The following is a 19729-nucleotide window of genomic DNA, read 5'->3' on the forward strand; positions in this document are numbered from 1 at the left end:
CTATTAGGTTCTGTAAGTAAACTGCCTAAATACCAAAAGTTATAAGTAGCCTTTCAACTTCTTTGGTAGGTGTTTTATTATATTTGTTTTGCTACTATCAAAATTTTGGTTATAATACTGTTCATTTTGAGATAGAACACTTTGAAGTTTGTTGCAGATTTAGACAGCACGTTCTGTATTGTTTTTGTTATCAGCTGTTGATGGAATATCTGCTGATCTTTTACAGTAAATGGTAATTCCACTCACCATTAACTCCAGAGCAATGCCCATCCGAATTGCTGAACCTCGCCCAATGTATACCTTATTGAATCGAAAACAACCTTTGATTGCAATTTTACAATTTGCTTAATGAAAAACTTGCAATCAAAGACTGTTTTGGATTCCATAATTTCTTAAACAATGGTCACTGTATTCTTCAATGAAAACATGTCACACTTCCAACATAATGCAGCATGACCTGAGCGTCTTCGGCACCATTCCTTTGAGGGATACTGTGGATGTGGCAACAATTACGCCCCACACTCAGCTGTCAACTTCAGAAGGGTCATTTATTGATTGAGTGTTTATAAGTCCCGAGCTTGTTATAAATATATAATTACGCAAGAAACCTGTGTGAACCTCTCCTTGCAGCTCCAAAAACTATGCACAAAGACAGCTAAATCTCCAATTTTTTTAAAAAAATTTAGCATTATTATCATAATCCTGACCTTCCAAATCATTTCAATTACTTTTAAAGATATAAAGGCCATTTTCTCCATAAACCTCCACACACTAATTCCGAACATTCGAAGAATGCTTTAGTAATGTCTGTCTTCAGGGTGTAGAAGCCGAAACTGCTACTACTACAGAAGAACCTAGTGGTGAAGTTGGCAGGACTTTGGCCTTACAGCCACGAATAGAAACAACCAAAGCCACAGAACTGGAGGCGACGGTGCAGTGTGATAAGAGAGAGATACCAAATCAGGTGGGATAAGAGTTCCCCCTTTACATCAGCTATATGTATCTCTCGTCATAGCAAAGTTGTTCACTTCAGTCACAGTTCTTTAAACACTAATGTTTGCACTAGCACCAGTTTTATAATGAGGATTTAAACAACAAACATTCTTAAAACTGATAGCGCGATATGAACAATTAAAAAAAAACTCATTAAAGACTATAAGTCAAAATTCACATTAAGAAAGAGGCAACGCCTCTACATAGAAAAACCCGTTTGGCAAAACGTCCAACAAGAGTTTCAAGATAATGATTCTCAGGAAGCAACTGGGTTATAACCACATATGTTATTTGTTATTTTGCATCTACACTGCTGGCCATTATAATTGCAACATCAGGAAGAGCAGTAAATAACAAAATTATTTTTTTCTTAATGAAAAGCCACTACAGTTGCTATCAAGAACTTTAATAGCAACTAGAGTGGCTTTTCATTAATTGACTGTACAGCTGTACAATCAGCTCCATCCAAATATGGATAAACTGAGAAGAAATTATTTTTATTTAGTATTTACCATATAGTACGAAGACTACATGATTTAACTTGTAGGTGATTTGGGGGTATGCAAGATGAAAAATTTAGTACACAGTCACCTGTGACAACAACGGCTATAATCTGGCCGGGCAGTGAGCTGAACTGAGCTTGGATGACAGTAAGGGATACGTCATTCCATGCTACTTCCCTTGTATTCCAGAGTGAATCAATCATTGTGGCTGATGAATGGAGGCATTTCAATCTCTCGGCAAAACACAAACAAATGTTTCCAGTGGAATAGAAACCAAGAGAACATGCTGGCATGGACAACAATACATCACCCTCTGTATTGCGGTAGGTCCGGAAGAACGGGAACATGCTGTCTTGGGTTACCTCATTGAAAGATGATGTCACGGGTATCTTGAAGATAGGGAAGAGGGATCGGCCGTAACATATCACAAATGTAACATCTGCTGTCTAAATTATCAGCTTTGAGAACCAAGGGTGATTGTGTTGTGTACCCAGTGGCACCAGATACCATACACCACATGCTGGTCCTGTGTGACAATGACAAATGCAACCTGGGATCATTCATTCTTCTCGGAGCTTCCACACAGATGCATGTCCATCCCAATGCTGCATTCAGAACCGGTATTTGTCAGATAAAACAATGTCGTGCCACTCCTTTGTGCAAGAGTTGTCGTAGGGCATATCACTGATTGCGCACCTCACTCTGCCACGCATCAAAGGAATCTGCAAAAAATGGTAACTATACTGACAGCCTGTGATGGTTGGTTCAAATGACTCTGAGCACTATGGGACTTAACTTCCGATGTCATCAGTCCCCTAGAACTTAGAACTACTTAAACCTAACTAACCTAAAGACATCACACACACCCATGCCCGAGGCAGGATGCGAACCTGCGACCGTAGCGGTCGCGCGGTTCCAGACTGTAGCGCCTAGAACCACTTGGCCACTCCGGCTGGCCAGCCCGTGATGCTCCAGAGTCATCGCCCTGTATGTGTGAATACGTGTAATGCTGCAAACAAACCCAATTACTGCCTCAAGGTACGTGACATAGCAGTACGACCCTGCATGGACTAGCGGAAATACGTCTGTCGTCTCTGACGAAAGTCTTTTGTAGCCGTTGAGATCCTGCACGGCATTGGTTGTGGACCTTATTATGAGTCGATTCATATTAGCGGGACGTACCGATTAGCGTAATAGTGGCTTTTTCATCAAACACGGTGGCGACATCTTCCATGCCTAATACATAATCTTAACCGCCTCATAATACTGAATTGTTTTCTTGTATGCTGTTCCCAAATTGTAGCTCATAAGGTAGATAAGCGACTAACGAAGTATAACATTGTACTTCAGACTTATAGCTTATCAGAAACTTAGATATTTTCCCATGAATTACGCAGTGTAACTGTTATGTGCCCAAAATTGCTGAGTGGCTAAATCACACAAATCCACATCACTTCCCTACCGTCATGACTACAACAAGTGCAAACTGGGGTAACTACCATGTACAACCAGTTCAATGTATTATGACTACTTCACCTCTCTTGGTAATGGTAATTTGATTGCGACATCAGATTTATAGGGAACTATCAAATCAAGAAAATATGTTGTACTATCTGTCTTGCCATAACACTATGCATCGTAGGGCAGCTGAGAAATCAGCATAAAATATTTTTAATGTTACCTGCCAATTCTTCAAGAGGAAATTAGTGTAGTGTTATTTCTGATTGCTGCAGGGTGCGGAACAAGCTGCAGAACAAAATTGGGCAGATCAAGCTGGTGCCCCTCCAGCTGCACATGATATGCCATCAGCTGCATCTGATGTGCCCTCATTTGCAACTTATGGGCCATCAGCTGCACTTGACATGCCATCAATTGAAAGTGGTGCACCCCCCGTACCCCCAGATGCACCAGCCGCAGCTTCAGATGCACCTACGGCACTTTCAGCACCTTCAGCTGCACATGATATGCCATCAGCTGCATCTGATGTGCCCTCATTTGCAACTTATGGGCCATCAGCTGCACTTGACATGCCATCAATTGAAAGTGGTGCACCCCCCGTACCAACAGATGCACGTGCCGCAGCTTCAGATGCACCTACGGCACTTTCAGCACCTTCAGCTGCACATGATATGCCATCAGCTGCATCTGATGTGCCCTCATTTGCAACTTATGGGCCATCAGCTGCACTTGACATGCCATCAATTGAAAGTGGTGCACCCCCCGTACCACCAGATGCACCTGGCGCAGCTTCAGAACCACCTACGGCACTTTCAGCTGCAATAGAAGAGCTCTTAATTACACTTAGCACATCCTCAGATGAACCTGGTGTGCCTTCAGCTGCACATGACACGCACTCAGCTGAAACTGGCATGTCCTCCGCACCAACAGGTGTGCTCTCACCTATACGTGGTGCCCCTTCACTTGCATCTGGCATGCCCTCAACAGCAGATGTCAGTTATGGCGCCGAGACAGCAGACTCCTCAATGGTAACGCATTAAAGCATTTTTGTGTTTATTATTTACTTCTTTATTTTGTTGCCTTCAGGTAACAAGGAATTAAATGCGCTAAAATTTCTTGACACAATACGAGTTATCATGTAAATCAATGAAAAATAAACATAAAAAGACGTAAAAAATTTTGAAGCACCAAAAAACGAAAAGATTTGCAATAGTATACAGGGTGTCCCATTCATCTTGACCACCCTAAATAAGAGTTTGTCCAGATGCAAATAACAAAATGTTTCAAGCAAATTTTCTTCAACCGTCAGGGGGACATCAATCAGCATGATTGCCTACGTTGTGGCTTTGTTTTTTGCAAACATATGAACAACGGTATGACTTTCTTAAATTGCACCCTGTATTTTTTATTCGGTAATTCATTTCCTCTCCTAAAGACCTATTCAAAAATGTATCACAGTGTACCGTTCACTGAAACACAACGTTATTAATTACACAACACAACATTGACTTTGAGCCCGGGATCACAAACTCGTCCAGGCGCTGGAGTTGTCAGAAAACAAATGAAAACCAAGTAAAAACATAACACAAAATTGTCTTTGACTCTCCTGTACCATTGCCCAGGAGTAGAAAATTCAAAGGTGCTCTAAGTGGTGACCCTGGACACCGATTCACTGGTGCACTCGTTAAATGAAAGAATTATTTACTGTTTCCAGTGTTGCCTGCTGACGAGAATTACAAGCAAGCACTATACGTTCCTCCATATCCTCTGAAGTAGTTGGAATATCGCGTTAGACAACGTCTTTAATGCATCCTCAAAGGAAAAAGACCAGAGGGTTTAAATCAGGAGACCTAGCAGGGAAAGTAACTGTTCCTCCTCGACCAATCCATGTGGCAGGACGTGCACGCTAGGCGTTATGTGCTGGACATCCATTGTGTTGATGCCACATAAGCATTCTGGTTGTTAGTGGCACTTCATCCAGAAGAGGAGGAAGAATTCGTCTGAGGAACTTGGCATACGCTATGCAGTTTAGACAACCATTGATGAAATAAGGGCCAATAATTGTAGTGCCAAGCATCCCACACCAGATGTTAATTCTCCATTGACACTGATGTTCCACCTGTCTAAATCATCGTGGGTTGTCGCTGGACCAATAACGCATATTCCTTGTATTTACCTGTCCTTTCTATGAGAATGAACATTCATCGGTAAATAGAACATTGGAGAAGTAGTTCGGGTTGGTGAGGATTTTCTGCTGTGCCCACTGGCAGAACTGTACACGATTCTGGAAATCATTCCCATGCAATTCTTGACGTAGGTGTACATGGTAAAGATGGAACCGGTGACGTGGAAGAATACAATGTACACTGGTTTTAGGAATGCCAATCTCGTGATCAAGCTGTCGAGTGCTCACATGTGGATTCATAGCAACGGAAGCAAAGTTGGTTGGTTGGTTTGTGGGATTGAAGGGACCAGACTACTTGAGCCATCGGTCCCTTTTTCCACGAACCTGAAATGCCCACAAAGAATAAGAACAAACAATGGAGATGACAAGAGACGACACCGGCCAAGAAAGACGCAGACAGACACCAGACAAAAGAAATGAAAATCACACCGAGTGTGACAGTGATTGGCCGACCATAGAAACAAAAATGGAAAAGCCAACCACCAAGAAACGCACTAAAAACCCTAGTCTAAAATCGTAGGCTAAAGGCCAGACTCAACACAAAAAAAGGAGAAACACTTAGACCAAGCGATAAAAACCCTCCCTGCAAGGAATAAACCTCAAAACTAAATCTGCCATTGCAACGTCATCTGATAAAAGTGCAGGAAGCATATCAGGCAGCGCAAACGTCTGTGTGAGCACAGTTAAAAGCGGGCAGTCCAACAAGATGTGGACCACCGTCAAAGCTGACCCACAGCGACATAAAGGTGGGACCCCGCAGCGCAATAAATAGCTGTGTCCTATCCAGGTGTGGTCATTGCGCAGCCAGCAGAGAACAATGGAGTCCTTGCGAAAGACTCGCAAGGAGGAGCGCCACACACCGGTGGCCTCCTTGATGCCCCAAAGTTTGTTGGGTGAAGGAAGGGTGAGCCACTCTTCTGCCGCAAAACTGACCTGAGGTCATTCTCTGAAAGGCCAATCTCCAAGGCTGGTGCACCGACAGCCTGTTTGGCTAGAGTGTCAACATGTTAATTTCCGCGTGCCGACATGACCCGGGGTCCACACAAAGACCACAGAGCGGCCACAACAGGCAAGAGTATGGAGGAACTCCTGGATAGCCATCACCAGATGAGAGTGAGGGAAACACTGGTTGATGGCTCGTAAACTGCTCAGGGAGTCACTACAGATAACGAAGGACTCACCTGCACAGGTGCGGATATACTCTAGGGCGCGAGAGATGGCGACCAGCTCGGCACTGAAAACACTGCAGCCAGCCGGCAAGAAGTATTGTTCATAGTGATCCCCTAGAGCAAGAGCATAACCGACACGATCAGCAACCATCGAACCGTCTGTATAGACATCAGGGCCTTGAAACGCGGCAAGGATTGAAAGAAAGCGGCGGCAGAGGGCCTCAGGAGGGACTATGTCCTTCGGGGCCCTGTGCCAAATCGAGCTGAAGGCATGGGCGGGGCACACACCATGGGGGTATACGCATAGGGGCCCGGAAAAGAGGTGGAAGGGGGAAAACCTCAGGCCCAGAGAGGAGAGCTCTGACACGAACCGCGACCGTACATCCTGACCAGGGCCGCCGTTCCAGAAGATGGACGACCGACTGAGGGAACAGGAGACGATAATTGGGATGCCTGGGCAAGCTACAAACATGTGTAGCATAAGTGGCCAGTAATCGTTGGCGCCAGAACTGCAATGGAGGGACACCTGCTTCCATAAGTATGCTGTTGACAGGGCTTGTCCGGAAAGCTCCAGTGGCGAGTCAGATCCCGTTGTGAAGGATGGGGTCAAAGCAACTGCAATGCGGAAGGTGCTGCCGAACCATAAGCCTGGCTCCCATAATATAGACGGGACTAAATTAACACCTGGTACAGCCGTAGAAGGGTAGACCGAGCGGCACCCCAGCTGGTGTGACTCATCGTATACCTTTGGCATGTCAAAAAAGACGGCGACCAGATACTGATGGCGGGCAAAGGCCGTACGGATGGCAGACTCCAGGCACACCAGATTATCGGCGGCAGAGCGGCCCTTACTGAACCCACACTGAGACAGAGCCAGGTAGGCCCCGAGACTCAAGTAGCCAACTCAACTTCCGGCTCATCATGCATTCGAGCATCTTGCAAAGAACGTTGGTGAGGCTAATGGGGCGGTAGCTGCCCACTTCCAGTGGGTTCTTCCCAGGTTTCAACACGGGGATTACAATGCTTTCCCGCCATTGCAACGGGAACTCACCCTCAACCAAGACACGGTTGAAAACGTCTAGGAGGCGTCACTGGCAGTCCACCAAGAGGTGTTTGAGCATCTGACAGTGGATGCCATCAGGCCCGGGAGCTGTAACAGGGCAAGTGGCTAGGGCACTTTGGAATTCCCACTCACTGAACGGAAAACTGTATGATTCAGGGTGGCGCATGTGAAATGAAAGGCCCTGACGTTCCAACCGCTCATTCAGGGAGCGGAAGGCCAGTGGGTAATTCGTAGAATCGGAACTCTGAGCAAAATGCTCCGGTAAGCAGTTTGCAACTGTGTCGAAGTCAGTACAGACTGCTCCATTCAGTGAAAGTGCAGGTACGTTGACGGGGGTCTGATAGCAATAGAGTCGCCTAATCTTGGCCCAAACCTGCTGTGGTGAGGTACGGAGGCCAATGATGGAGACATACCTTTCCCAGCACTCATGCTTGCATTGGCGTATGAGACGGCGGCCTCGCGCACAGAGCCATTTAAAGGCAATGAGGTGTGCCAATGAGTGATGTCGCTTGTGACACTGGAGTGTCCGCCAGTGATCTCTAATCGCCTCAGCGATCTCGGGCGACCACCAAGGCACTGTCCTCTGCCGAGTGGACCCAGAAAAACAGGGAATGGCAGATTCTGCGGCAGTAACGATGCCAGTGGTTACCGAGTGAACCACCACATCAATGGCGTCATTGGAAAGAAGCTCAATAGTGGCAATGGAGGTGAACAAGTCCCAGTCAGCCATATTCATAGCCCGTCTGCAGGGGCACCCAGAAGAGTGACGCTGTGGCAGTGACAGAAAGTGGTCACTACCACACAAGTCGTCATGCACACTCCACTGGACAGATGGTAATAGGCTAGGGCTGCAGATCGAAAGGTCGATGGTGAGTATGTGCCATGTGCCGCACTGAAATGTGTGAAGGCACCAGTATTTAAAAGAAAAAGGTCGAGAGTGCCAATACTTGCTTAATGATGCTGCCTCGGCCTGTTGCCACTGCCCCACTCCACAGAGGCTTATCGGCGTTGAAGTCCCCAGTAACAGAAAAGGTGGCGGCAATTGGGCTATCAGCGCAGCCATGACATGCTGCAGGACATCGCCATTCGGCGGAAGATAGAGACTGCCGACAGTAACAGCCTGAGGCGTCCACACCTGAACAGCGACAGCCTCTAAAGGTGTTTGTAGAGCGACAGACTCTCTGTAAAGAGAGTGAAGGACGTAGATGCAAACGCCACCAGATACCCTCCATGAGCTGCCCGGTTCTTATAATAACCCCGATAGCCATGGAGGGCGGGGGTTTGCATCACCGGAAACCAAGTTTCCTGAAGAGCAATACAGAGGAAAGGGTGAAGGCTGAGAAGTTGTCAGAGCTCAGCAAGAAGGTGGACAAAACCGCTGCAGTTCCACTGGAGGATGATATTGTCCATGGCCGAGAAAGGCATGAAGGGTCTGAGGAGGCAGATTACGTTGCTGGGTCACCTGCTGCCACCGACTGAGTACCAATGGGAGCAACACCCATCATGTCTGAGGGACCTGCGAGCCAGAGTCTCCACTGCATCCTCAGACGCAGAGCTTGTAGGGAGTGGTGGAGTGGGTGCCACCACAATTTCCTTTTGGCCTTAGGGGTCTTCGATTTGGATTTCTCACTCTGTTCCTTCGGTTGTCCTTGCTGGGAGGGCTTCTTTGATTCAGTCTCCAGGACTGAACAGGACCATGAAGCCCTACGACCAGCTACCTGGAGCTTCTTCAGCCCCTGGGGGGGGGGGGGGGGGGGTGTCTGGTTTGCCACTTGTAGGAAGGTGGGAAGGGAGTGACCCAATGGATCCCTTCCTAGCGAGAGAAGCCGAAGAAGACTTACGCTTCTCGAGCTTAGAAGCGGGGACTTGTGTCCCCGATGATTCGAGGGGGGGGGGGGGGGGGAGGGTGCTTCTCCTGAGGTAGGTGGTGCGGGAGCAACAGGGAGGTAAAGTGCCCCCCACCATCAAGGGGGCACGTGTGCTCCTTCAGCTCTGAGAGCTCACTGTATGTGGCGCAATGGATGGAGCTGTAACAGGAGTGACAGTGGCGACATAAGATGACGTCATGCGCACGGGATGAAGCCATTACAATTTTCGCCTCAGTGTAGGTCAGTCAGTCCAGGGTCTTGTATTCCATTATTTTCCGTTCCTTCTGTAGAATCTTACAGTCTGGCGAGCAAGGAGAATGGTGCTCTCCGCAGTTGACATATATGGGAGGCGGGGCACATGGAGTATCGGGATGGGTTGGACGACCACAATAGTGACATATGAGGCTGGAAGCACAGCAGGAAGACATATGGCTGAACTTCCAACACTTAAAGCACCACATCAGGGGAGGGATTTATGGCTTGACATCACAGCAGTAGACCATCACCTTCACCTTCTCGGGTAATGTGTCACCCTCGAAGACCAAGATAAAGGCACTGGTGGCAAACTGATTATCCCTCAGACCCCGGTGGACGCGCTGGACGAAATGGACACCTTGTTGCTCTAAGTTGGTGCGCAGCTCGTCATCGGACTGTAAAAGACGTTCCCTGTGGAAGATAATGCCCTGTACCATATTTAAGCTTTTATGGGGCGTGATAGTAACAGAAACATCCCCCAGCTCCTTACAAGCGAGTAATGCCTGTGACTGGGCAGAGGGTGCTGTTTTTATCCAGACTGACCCACACCGCATTTTTGACAAGCCCTCCAAGTCCCCGAACTTGTCCTCTAAATGCTCTACAAAGGACTGAGGCTTCATGGACATAAAGTATTCCCCATCAGCTATTGTACAGGCTAGATACTGGGGCGAATACGTCTCGATGTCATTCATAGCCTTTTGTTCCTCCCATGGTGTGGCCAGGGAGGGGAACGATTTGGGGTCACACGTTTGCATTAAAGTGAGCCCTTGAATGCTTAGAGACTGCTGGTGGTTGGCTCAAAAATGGTTCTGAGCACTATAGGACTTAACATCTGAGGTCATCAGTCCCCTAGACTTAGAACTACTTAAACCTAACCAACCTAAGGACATCACACACATCCATACCCGAGGCAGGATTCGAATGTGCAACCATAGCGGTCACGCAGTTCCAGACTGAAGCGTCTAGAACCGTCGGCCACACCGGCCGGCTGCTGGTGGTTGGCCACCAGCAAGAGAAGATGTGCCACACTTCATTGCGTGTCATCCAACCCTGATGCAACCTACTCCGACCAAGGGCCCTCCCCACGGGCGCCACCCAGCCACAGCAAGGGCCACCTAGCAGGATGGCCATTGCCGGAAGTCCCGATGCCCCAGGGAGATAGGGATCTACTCCTTGGCATACGTGGGGAGTTAATGGCACAGGCATCAGTAGAGCCATCCCTGTGTTGTCAGGGGGCTACAACAACCAACAGGGTACATGGTGGCCCCACCACAATGGACTGGCTACCATGCTGGATATTAGGTGGCAAGTGGTCCATGGTAGTCGTCAGCGCAGAAAGCGGCACTGCAGAGTGCGTGGCGGAAATCCCACCCAGCAATGTATCCTCGCCCAAGAGATGGAGAGTGAGCAGGACTGCAACAGCAATTGAGCAGTTCATACCTCGTAAATTGCTAAGAGATGGAACTGATCCCCCATGTCACACAAAAGAGGTCCGAACGCTGTTGCAGAGGCAACGGAAAAAGCATACAAAGTTCAGAAGGAACGCGAAATCCCGAAGATTGGCTAAAATTTACAGAAGCGCGAAATTTGGCACGGACTTCAGTGGGAGATGCCTTTAATAGATTCCACAACGAAACATTGTCTCGAAATTTGGTAGAAAATCCGAAGAAATTCTGGTCGTATGTAAAGTACACAAGCGGCAAGACGCAGTCAATACCTTCGCTGCGCAGTGCCGATGGTACTGTTACCGACGACTGTGCCGCTAAGGCGGAGTTATTGAACGCAGTTTTCCGAAATTCTTTCACCAGGGAAGACGAATGGAATATTCCAGAATTTGAAACACAAACAGCTGCTAGCATGAGTTTCTTAGAAGTAGATACCTTAGGGGTTGCGAAGCAACTCAAATCGCTTGATACGGGCAAGTCTTCAGGTCCAGATTGTATACCGATTAGGTTCGTTTCAGATTACGCTGTTACAATTGCTCCCTACTTAGCAATCATATACAACCGCTCGCTCATCGATGGATCTGTACCTACAGATTGGAAAATTGCGCAGGTCGCACCAGTGTTTAAGAAGGGTAGTAGGAGTAATGCATCGAATTACAGACCTATAACATTGACGTCGGTTTGCAGTAGGATTTTGGAGCACATACTGTATTCAAACATTATGAATCACCTCGAAGGGAACGATCTATTGATACGTAATCAGCATGGTTTCAGGAAACATCGTTCTTGTGCAACGCAGCTAGCTCTTTATTCGCACGAAGTAATGGCCGCTATCGACAGGGGATCTCAAGTTGATTCCGTATTTCTAGATTTCCGGAAAGCTTTTGACACCGTTCCTCACAAGCGACTTCTAATCAAGCTGCGGGTCTATGGGGTATCGTCTCAGTTGTGGGACTGGATTCGTGATTTCCTGTCAGAAAGGTCGCAGTTCGTAGTAATAGACGGCAAATCATCGAGTCAAACTGAAGTGATATCAGGTGTTCCCCAGGGAAGCGTCCTGGGACCTCTGCTGTTCCTGATCTATATAAATGACCTGGGTGACAATCTGAACAGTTCTCTTAGGTTGTTCGCAGAGGATGCTGTAATTTACCGTCTAGTAAGGTCATCCGAAGACCAGTATCAGTTGCAAAGCGATTTAGAAAAGATTGCTGTATGGTGTGGCAGGTGGCAGTTGACGCTAAGTAACAAAAAGTGTGAGGTATCCACATGAGTTCCAAAAGAAATCCGTTGGAATTCGATTACTCGATAAATAGTACAATTCTCAAGGCTGTCAATTCAACTAAGTACCTGGGTGTAAAAATTGCGAACAACTTCAGTTGGAAAGACCACATAGATAATATTGTGGGGAAGGCGAGCCAAAGGTTGCGTTTCATTGGCAGGACACTTAGAAGATGCAACAAGTCTACTAAAGAGACAGCTTACTCTACACTCGTCCTCTGTTAGAATATTGCTGCGCGGTGTGGGATCCTTAACAGGTGGGATTGACGGAGGACATCGAAAGGGTGCAAAAAAGGGCAGCTCGTTTTGTATTATCACGTAATAGGGGAGAGAGTGTAGCAGATATGATACGCGAGTTGGGATGGAAGTCATTAAAGCAAAGACGTTTTTCGTCGCGGCGAGATCTATTTACGAAATTTCAGTCACCAACTTTCTCTTCCGAATGCGAAAATATTTTGTTGAGCCCATCCTACATAGGTATGAATGATCATCAAAATAAAATAAGAGAAATCAGAGCTCGAACAGAAAGGTTTAGGTATTCGTTTTTCCCGCGAGCTGTTCTGGAGTGCAATGGTAGGGAGATAGTATGATTGTGGTTCGATGAACCCTCTGCCAAACACTTAAATGTGAATTGCAGAGTAATGATGTAGATGTAGATGTAGACTGCAATGCAATGACAAATAAGCTGGCTAAAGGTCTCAACGCACGATGGACACAATGCACCAAGTAAGGCGCCCTTCCCCAGTTGCTCGCTCTTTGGAATACTTTTGAAATATGGTGGTCAAACCCAAGAGGGGACAATCACATAAGGGCCGAAACGTTTGAGACTCCTTTTAGTCGCGTCTTACGACAGGCAGAAATATCGCGGGGGGGAACGGAAGCGAGAACAGTAACTTCGGCAGCTTAGTCTGTGCGAGTGCTACGACGATTGCGTTATCGTGGATTGAAACTTCCCGTTTCCTGAAGCGTCGCAACAAGACGAGAAAACATCCGTCGGGAAGGTGGGTTCTTGTCAGGATATCGCTCTCTGTACAGTTCCGTTGCCTGCGTAACATTTCCCCTACCTTCAGCAACAACAATAAAAGAAAAGTTATGTCGATGCAGTTTATAGGAGGTATGCCTACTCTACGCAACAGTATTTAAAAGGACTAAACTACTGTACTAAATGTACCCGTAGATAAGAAAACAGTATTGCAATTTCTGTAATATGCACTAGATGAGTAGCATTTCTACCTTCTCTTCATTGGTGTACATTCTACTCACACAACTCTTCAATTGACGATCGTTGACAGAATGACGGGTGCGCGTTCTACTTCTGTTTACATTTGTCCTCTGTCGACGTCAGCACGTGGATGTGTTCCATTACCCCGAGCACCTGCACTAAGCGCTGGGAGTGTCAACGTCAATGTTGTGTTATGTAATTAATAACGTTGTGTTTCAGTGAATGGTACACTGTGAGACATTTTCGAATAGGTCTTTAGGAGGGGAAATGAAGTACCGAATAAAAAATACAGGGTGCCATTTAAAAAAGTCATACCGCTGTTCATATCTTTGTAAAAAACAAAGCTACAATGAAGACAATCATGCTGATTGATGTCCCCCCGACGGCTAAAGAACATTTGCTTCAAACATTTTGTAATTTGCATCTGGACGAACAGTTATTTAGGGTGGTCAAGTTAAATGGGACACCCTGTATGTAGATAAGTAACACTGTGAACGGCCCTTAAGTAGTGAGCGGAAATCACGACTAAAATAAAAGAAGACTTGGGACATTAAAAGTTTGAATCCAGTCTCAAGTCGTACTCAGATATTTGATAGTTAAGGTGACTGCTCACAATAAGCAATAAATCCAAGTACAAACACTGGTGTGGGGCATAATTTCATCTGTCACAATATATTCATTACTTTGCAGGAAGTTAAGTATTTTTAAACGGTTTTCACTCATATTATTCCATGTCGTTGCATCTTCATTTGCTTCATCCCCACTGAGTCTATTGACTGATTAATAGAGTATAGGACCAAACGGCGAGGTCACCAGTCCCAGATTCCAAAGGGGGTCACATAAGAAAGAGAGTCTGTTAAAAGGGAACAGATTCAGTCACGAGAGTCAAATTATAAAAGAATGAACATTAAACACACACAGTGTAAGCATAAAAGGTGAGACCAAATCTAAAAACTGGAAAAAGGGGGTGGGAGGCGTTCATGGGGTCACAGACTGTGAAGACAGCAAAAGGAGTCCCGATCACAACCAACCAACCCCTGCTCCAAGACGAAAGGAGAACCTTATATCTGGAAATAAAAACCACTTTCACGGAGGAAACCAAGGACCAGGTCTACCATCCGTGGATCGTCCGCTAATATTAAATTTAAGGAAGCGGGAACACTATACTTAGCACGAAGGGTCGAAAGAAGGGGACATGCCACCAGTATAAGAAATATCGTCAGTCTGGCACCACAACCACATTGCGGGGGTGGGTTGTTATGTAGGAGGAAACAATGGGTGAGCTGGGTATGGCCAATGCGTAAACGACATAAAACAGTTGACTCCTTCTGAGAGGGGTGGAAAGAAGTGCCCTAAACTGCAGTAAACTCCCTGATTGGCTCTGAGCACTATGGGACTCAACTGCTGAGGTCATTAGTCCCCTAGAACTTAGAACTAGTTAAACCTAACTAACCCAAGGACATCACAGGCATCCATGCCCGAGGCAGGATTCGAACCTGCGACCGTAGCGGTCTTGCGGTTCCAGACTGCAGCGCCTTTAACCGCACGGACACTTCGGCCGGCAAACTCCCTGATTGTGCGTAGTTTATTACTATGAGCAGTAGCGTTCCAGATGGCATTCCACTGTTGGGCGAAGAGAGATTTGACATAGATCTGCATATCTGCAGCTGGAATCGTGAAAGGAAAAGGGGGTAAGTATCCGCTTCTCTAGCCAAACAGTCAGCCAGTTCATTCCCTGGGATTCCCACATGACTTGGGACCCAGAGGAAGAGTACTGAACAGGCGGCATGCTAAAGGGCAAGGTCATGGATGGCAGAGACCAAGGGGTGACGAGAGTAGCATCGATCAATAGCCTGAAGGCTGCTCATGGGGTCTGAACAAATTAAAACACTATGGAGGGAAGTCTGAGAAACAAAAAGGAGGGCCCTGTAAAGGGCTAGAAGCTCTGCTGTAAATACACTACATGATCCTGGCAACAAATGGTGCTCGAAGCTGGTACGAGATGTCAAAGCGTATCCCACCTTATCAGTAGTCTTAGAACCATCAGTGTAAAGGATGGTGGCACCCTGGAACTCTGAAAGGATGGCACATACACGACGCTGGTAAACCATAGGAGCAACAGCCTTGGGACCCTGGAAGAGAGCGGTCCTAATCTGTGGTCTAGGCACCATCCAAGGGGGGGTACGGGCGGAAAGACATGGGGCACAGTCCAGTGTGTGGAGATGGAGATCCCAGCAGAGGGTAGCGAGACGCATACCAGCTGGAAATCCCACCCGTGGGTGGGTGTTAGGAGGAAGACATCCCCCATTGTCGAAGAGCACAGGGATGGTCAGGGAATTAGCGATTGGCGACTGCATAAGAAACGAGGATTTGGCTCCGTCGGATGTGTAGCGGGGGAATCCCTGCTTCTGTGAGGAGACTATCAACAGGACTAGTACGAAAGGCACCAATAGCTAGATTTACCCCACAATGATGGACAGGGTCAAGGAGTTTCAAAGTGGAACGAGCGGCTGAGCCATAAACCTGACTATCATAATCGAGTCTGGACAAAACCAGAGCACAGTAAAGACGGAGAAGAGTAGAACGGTCTGCACCCCAAGATGTGTGGGCCAGGAGGCGGAGAGCATTAAGCTTCCACAAGCATGTAGTCTTTAGGTGTCGACTGTGGGACAGCCATGTCAGCTTGTTATCAAAAATAAGGGTCAAGAAGCGGGACTGTGTTGCAACATCAAGGATCTGGTTGCCTAAATAAAGCTCTGGATCAGGGTGTACTGTGGGTCGATGACAAAAATGCATAACCCGCGTTATGGTTGAGGAAAACTGGAAGCCATGGGCAGTGGCCCACGCCGGGGTAACCAGAGGCCCAACAGATGTCACAAGCCCATTTATGGCAATAAGGAAGATCGTGACACTTAGCACAGGACCCTGTGGGATACCATTCTCTTGAATCTGAGGGGTGCTGAGTGAAGTGCCAACTCGAACCCGGAAGAGCCGGTAAGATAAAAACTCGCGGATAAAAATTGGAAGGGGACCACGGAAGTCCCAGTCATGGAGGGTAACTAAAATGTGATGGCGCCAAGCCATGTCATACACCTTATGTAGGTCAAACAACACTGCGACAAGGTTCCGGTGGTGAGTAAAAGCCTGTCAGATGGCCGATTCCAATCGGAGTAAACGGTTAGTCGGAGATCGCCCTGCCCAGAAGCCACACTGATATAGTGACAAAAGGTACCGAGATTCGAGTACCCAACATAATCTGGAGTTGACCATGCTTTCAAGCAGTTTACAAAACACATTTGTAAGGGTAATGGAGTGGCAGCTGTCGAGAGACGTTGGTATTTTCCTGGGCTTAAGGATGGGGATAACTATACTGTCTTTGAGATGGAAAAGCACCCGTGAGCCAGATGTGATTGAAGACTGTGAGGAGCTGTTGCCTCTGGGGAAAGTCAAAGTGTTGAATCATCTAATTGTGAATGTTGTCTGGCCCTGTGGCTGTCTCTCGTGAAGAGCTAACAGCGTGCACCAATTCCCATTCAGTGAAAGGAGCATTGTAGGGCTCAACGTGGAGCAGGATGAAATGGAGGGGGGTCTGCTCAACTCTGCGTTTCTGCTGGAGAAAGGCAGGAGGATAGGAAGCGGATGATGATGCCATCACAAAGTGTGTCACAAGGTGTTCTCCAAGGACCAATGGATCAGTGCACAGAGCTCCTTGAATGTTCAGACCCTGGACAGTTGACTGTTGCTGGTGGCCTAGAACGCTACAGGCCTTCGACCAAACCTGTGATAAAGAGGCAAATGTCCCCAGGGAGGAAACATAGCGTTCCCAGCATTCCTTTTTACTCCGCTTAATAATGTAACGAGCCTTAGCACGAAGATGCGTAAAAGTGAGGAGGTTGGTCTGGGAGGGATGTCGCTTAAATCACTGCAGCGCCTGCGACGTCTTTGGTCCACCACGGTACAGATCGATGACGAGGTGGCCCTGTGGATAGGGGGACAGAAGTGCCAGCAGCATGAAGAAGAGTGGCAGAGATGCCTTGCACAACTACATCAATGGAATTCGAGAGGGAGGTGTCAAAGTGGACAGAAGACACGTAGAAAGGCCAATTGGCCCTGCGGAATGCCCAACGTGAGGGCCTATCTGCCTGATGGCAACAAGGGAATGATAGTGTCACTCGGAAATGGTCACTGTCACAAAGGTCGTCATGGGATGACCAATGTAGGGAAGCCGCGAGGGCAGGGGAGGAGATCGCGAGATCGATAGCACAGAAGGTGGCATGAGCAGCAGTGAAGTGGGTAGGGGAACCATTGTTGAGGAGACACAAATCGAAGTCCATGATAAGTTGGTCGATTAGGATACCCGAGCCGTTGATGTAGCACTCCCCCACAGTGGATGGTGGGCATTGAAATAACTAAGGAGGAGAAACTAGGGCGGGAATTGCTGAAGTAAGATAGATAGTGCAACGTAAGCAAGTGGCCTAGCTGAAGGGAGGTAGACATTGCAAATGGTGATTGCCAGAGTCGTTTGCACCCTAACCGCTATCACTTCTAAGGTGGTATGTAGGGGGATCCAATCACTAAGGACATCGAAGTGAACTTAAGTGCAGACCCCACCAGATGCTGTCCCAGGGTCAGCATGGTTCCAACAGAATGCCTGATAAGTATGTAAAGTGGAGAGTGGTAGTCACGGAAATGTGTTTCTTGGAGAACAAGACAGAACACAGAATAAGGGGAGACAAGACGTTGCATTGCCAGTAGGTGACAATAGTAGCCGGTGCAGTTCCACTGGATGATCGTGTGGCGTGAGTCCAAGGTAGGCATGAAGGAGCCGAGGAGGAGGTCAGGTCACTTGGTCAGTAGTTCTCACCGACAAGGATGGGGGTGACATCCGTAAATAAGATGTCAGACTCAGGTTGCGAGAGGGGAGTTGGCACCTCCGGGGGCACCGGAGACGCCTTCTCTTGGGACTTATGTTTCTTTATCTCTTTCTCTTTCTGAGGTGGAGGAGGACAGGACAAAAGGGGAGTACAGGCGTCTGCAAGATCGGGAACCAAAAGAGAGTGGGCGACCTTGCGGCCCACAGATAGTGCACCTCGTGGCCAAGTGGTGTTAACAGTCTTCTCGCCTGAGAGACACCAGGGAGAGGGTTCTCTGGAGGGTGCGCGATCACCGGCATATGCCGAAGAAGGGGGGCACTTCTTTGTCCGGGGTGGGGGCGAGAGGGCGACTCCCTGACAGGAGGTCGTGGAAATGGGAGGGGAGAGTGGGGTGGGGCTGGGGTAAGGATGAGGGAGTAGGAGGAGGAGGATTAAAGGAAGAAACTGAGGCAAAAGTTGAAGATAGTGTCAGCACATGGAGTCTCTCATACTTTTGGCGAACCTCATTGTAAGACAGGCGATCCAGGGACTTATATTCCTGTATCTTCTTTCTCTCTTGTAAGCCGGGCAATCCGGTGAGCAAGAAGACTGGCTGTCAGCACAATTAAAATACACAGGAGGCAGAACACAAGGGGTTCCCCCATGGATGGGGTGGCCACAGTCACCACACAAAGGGTCCGCCATACAGCGGGAAGACATATGCCCAAAACGCAAACACCGAAAGCACCGCATAGGTGGAAGGATGTACAGCTTCACGTCACATCTGTAGCACATAACCTTGACCTTCTCTGGGAGGGTATCCACCTCGAAGGCCAGGATGAAGGCGCCAGTATCGGTGCGATTGTCTCTGCGACCCTTCTGCACACGTCGAACAATATGAACACCACGCCGCTCCAGATTAGCCTGGAGTTCATCAGTTTGAAGGGTGAGGTCCCTATGAAAAGTGATTCCCTGGACCTTATTCAGAGATTTCTGAGGAGTGATAGACACCGGGACGTTGCTAAGACGATCACAGGCACGAAGAGCTGCGGATTGGGTGGCAGAAGAAGCTTTGATCAACAGGGAGCCCGACCGCATCTTACTAATAGGCTCCACTTCACCAGACTTGTCCTCGATATTTTCCACGAAAAACAATGGCTTTGTGGCAGTAAATGTGTCCCCATCCGTCCTAGTACAGATGAGGTAACAGGGGAAAGGTTTCAGCCCAAGACAGCGAGCCTAGCTCTCCTCCCATGGGGTAGCCAGGGAATGGAATGCTGCCAGGTCATACGAGACAGCATTTAAGGATCCTTTACCATTCAGAGAGACGGCCATGTGAGAACGGCCAGATTATTGCAGGTTGATACGCTTCATGTGCCAAGCATCCACCCTGATACCACCCACTCCAACCAGGGACTCTGGGGCGCCACCCAGCCA

At 47.8% G+C, this 19729-nt stretch overlaps 2 protein-coding genes across 3 annotated transcripts in view; one reads left to right on the forward strand and one right to left on the reverse strand.

The window, feature by feature from the left end:
• Positions 1-19729, reverse strand: part of LOC124554929 (polyhomeotic-proximal chromatin protein) — a 313908-nt gene that overhangs the window by 264541 nt on the left and 29638 nt on the right. The window lies entirely within an intron of this gene.
• LOC124555867 (mucin-19-like) overlaps positions 1-19729 on the forward strand; it is a 166151-nt gene that overhangs the window by 129282 nt on the left and 17140 nt on the right. The window contains exons 19-20 of the mRNA XM_047129930.1: positions 818-964; positions 3230-3982. Of these exons, the coding sequence (XP_046985886.1) occupies positions 818-964; positions 3230-3982 (900 nt within the window). The remainder of the gene's footprint in view (positions 1-817; positions 965-3229; positions 3983-19729) is intronic.

This window comes from Schistocerca americana, chromosome X (assembly GCF_021461395.2).
Source record: "Schistocerca americana isolate TAMUIC-IGC-003095 chromosome X, iqSchAmer2.1, whole genome shotgun sequence".
NCBI lineage: Eukaryota > Metazoa > Arthropoda > Insecta > Orthoptera > Acrididae > Schistocerca > Schistocerca americana.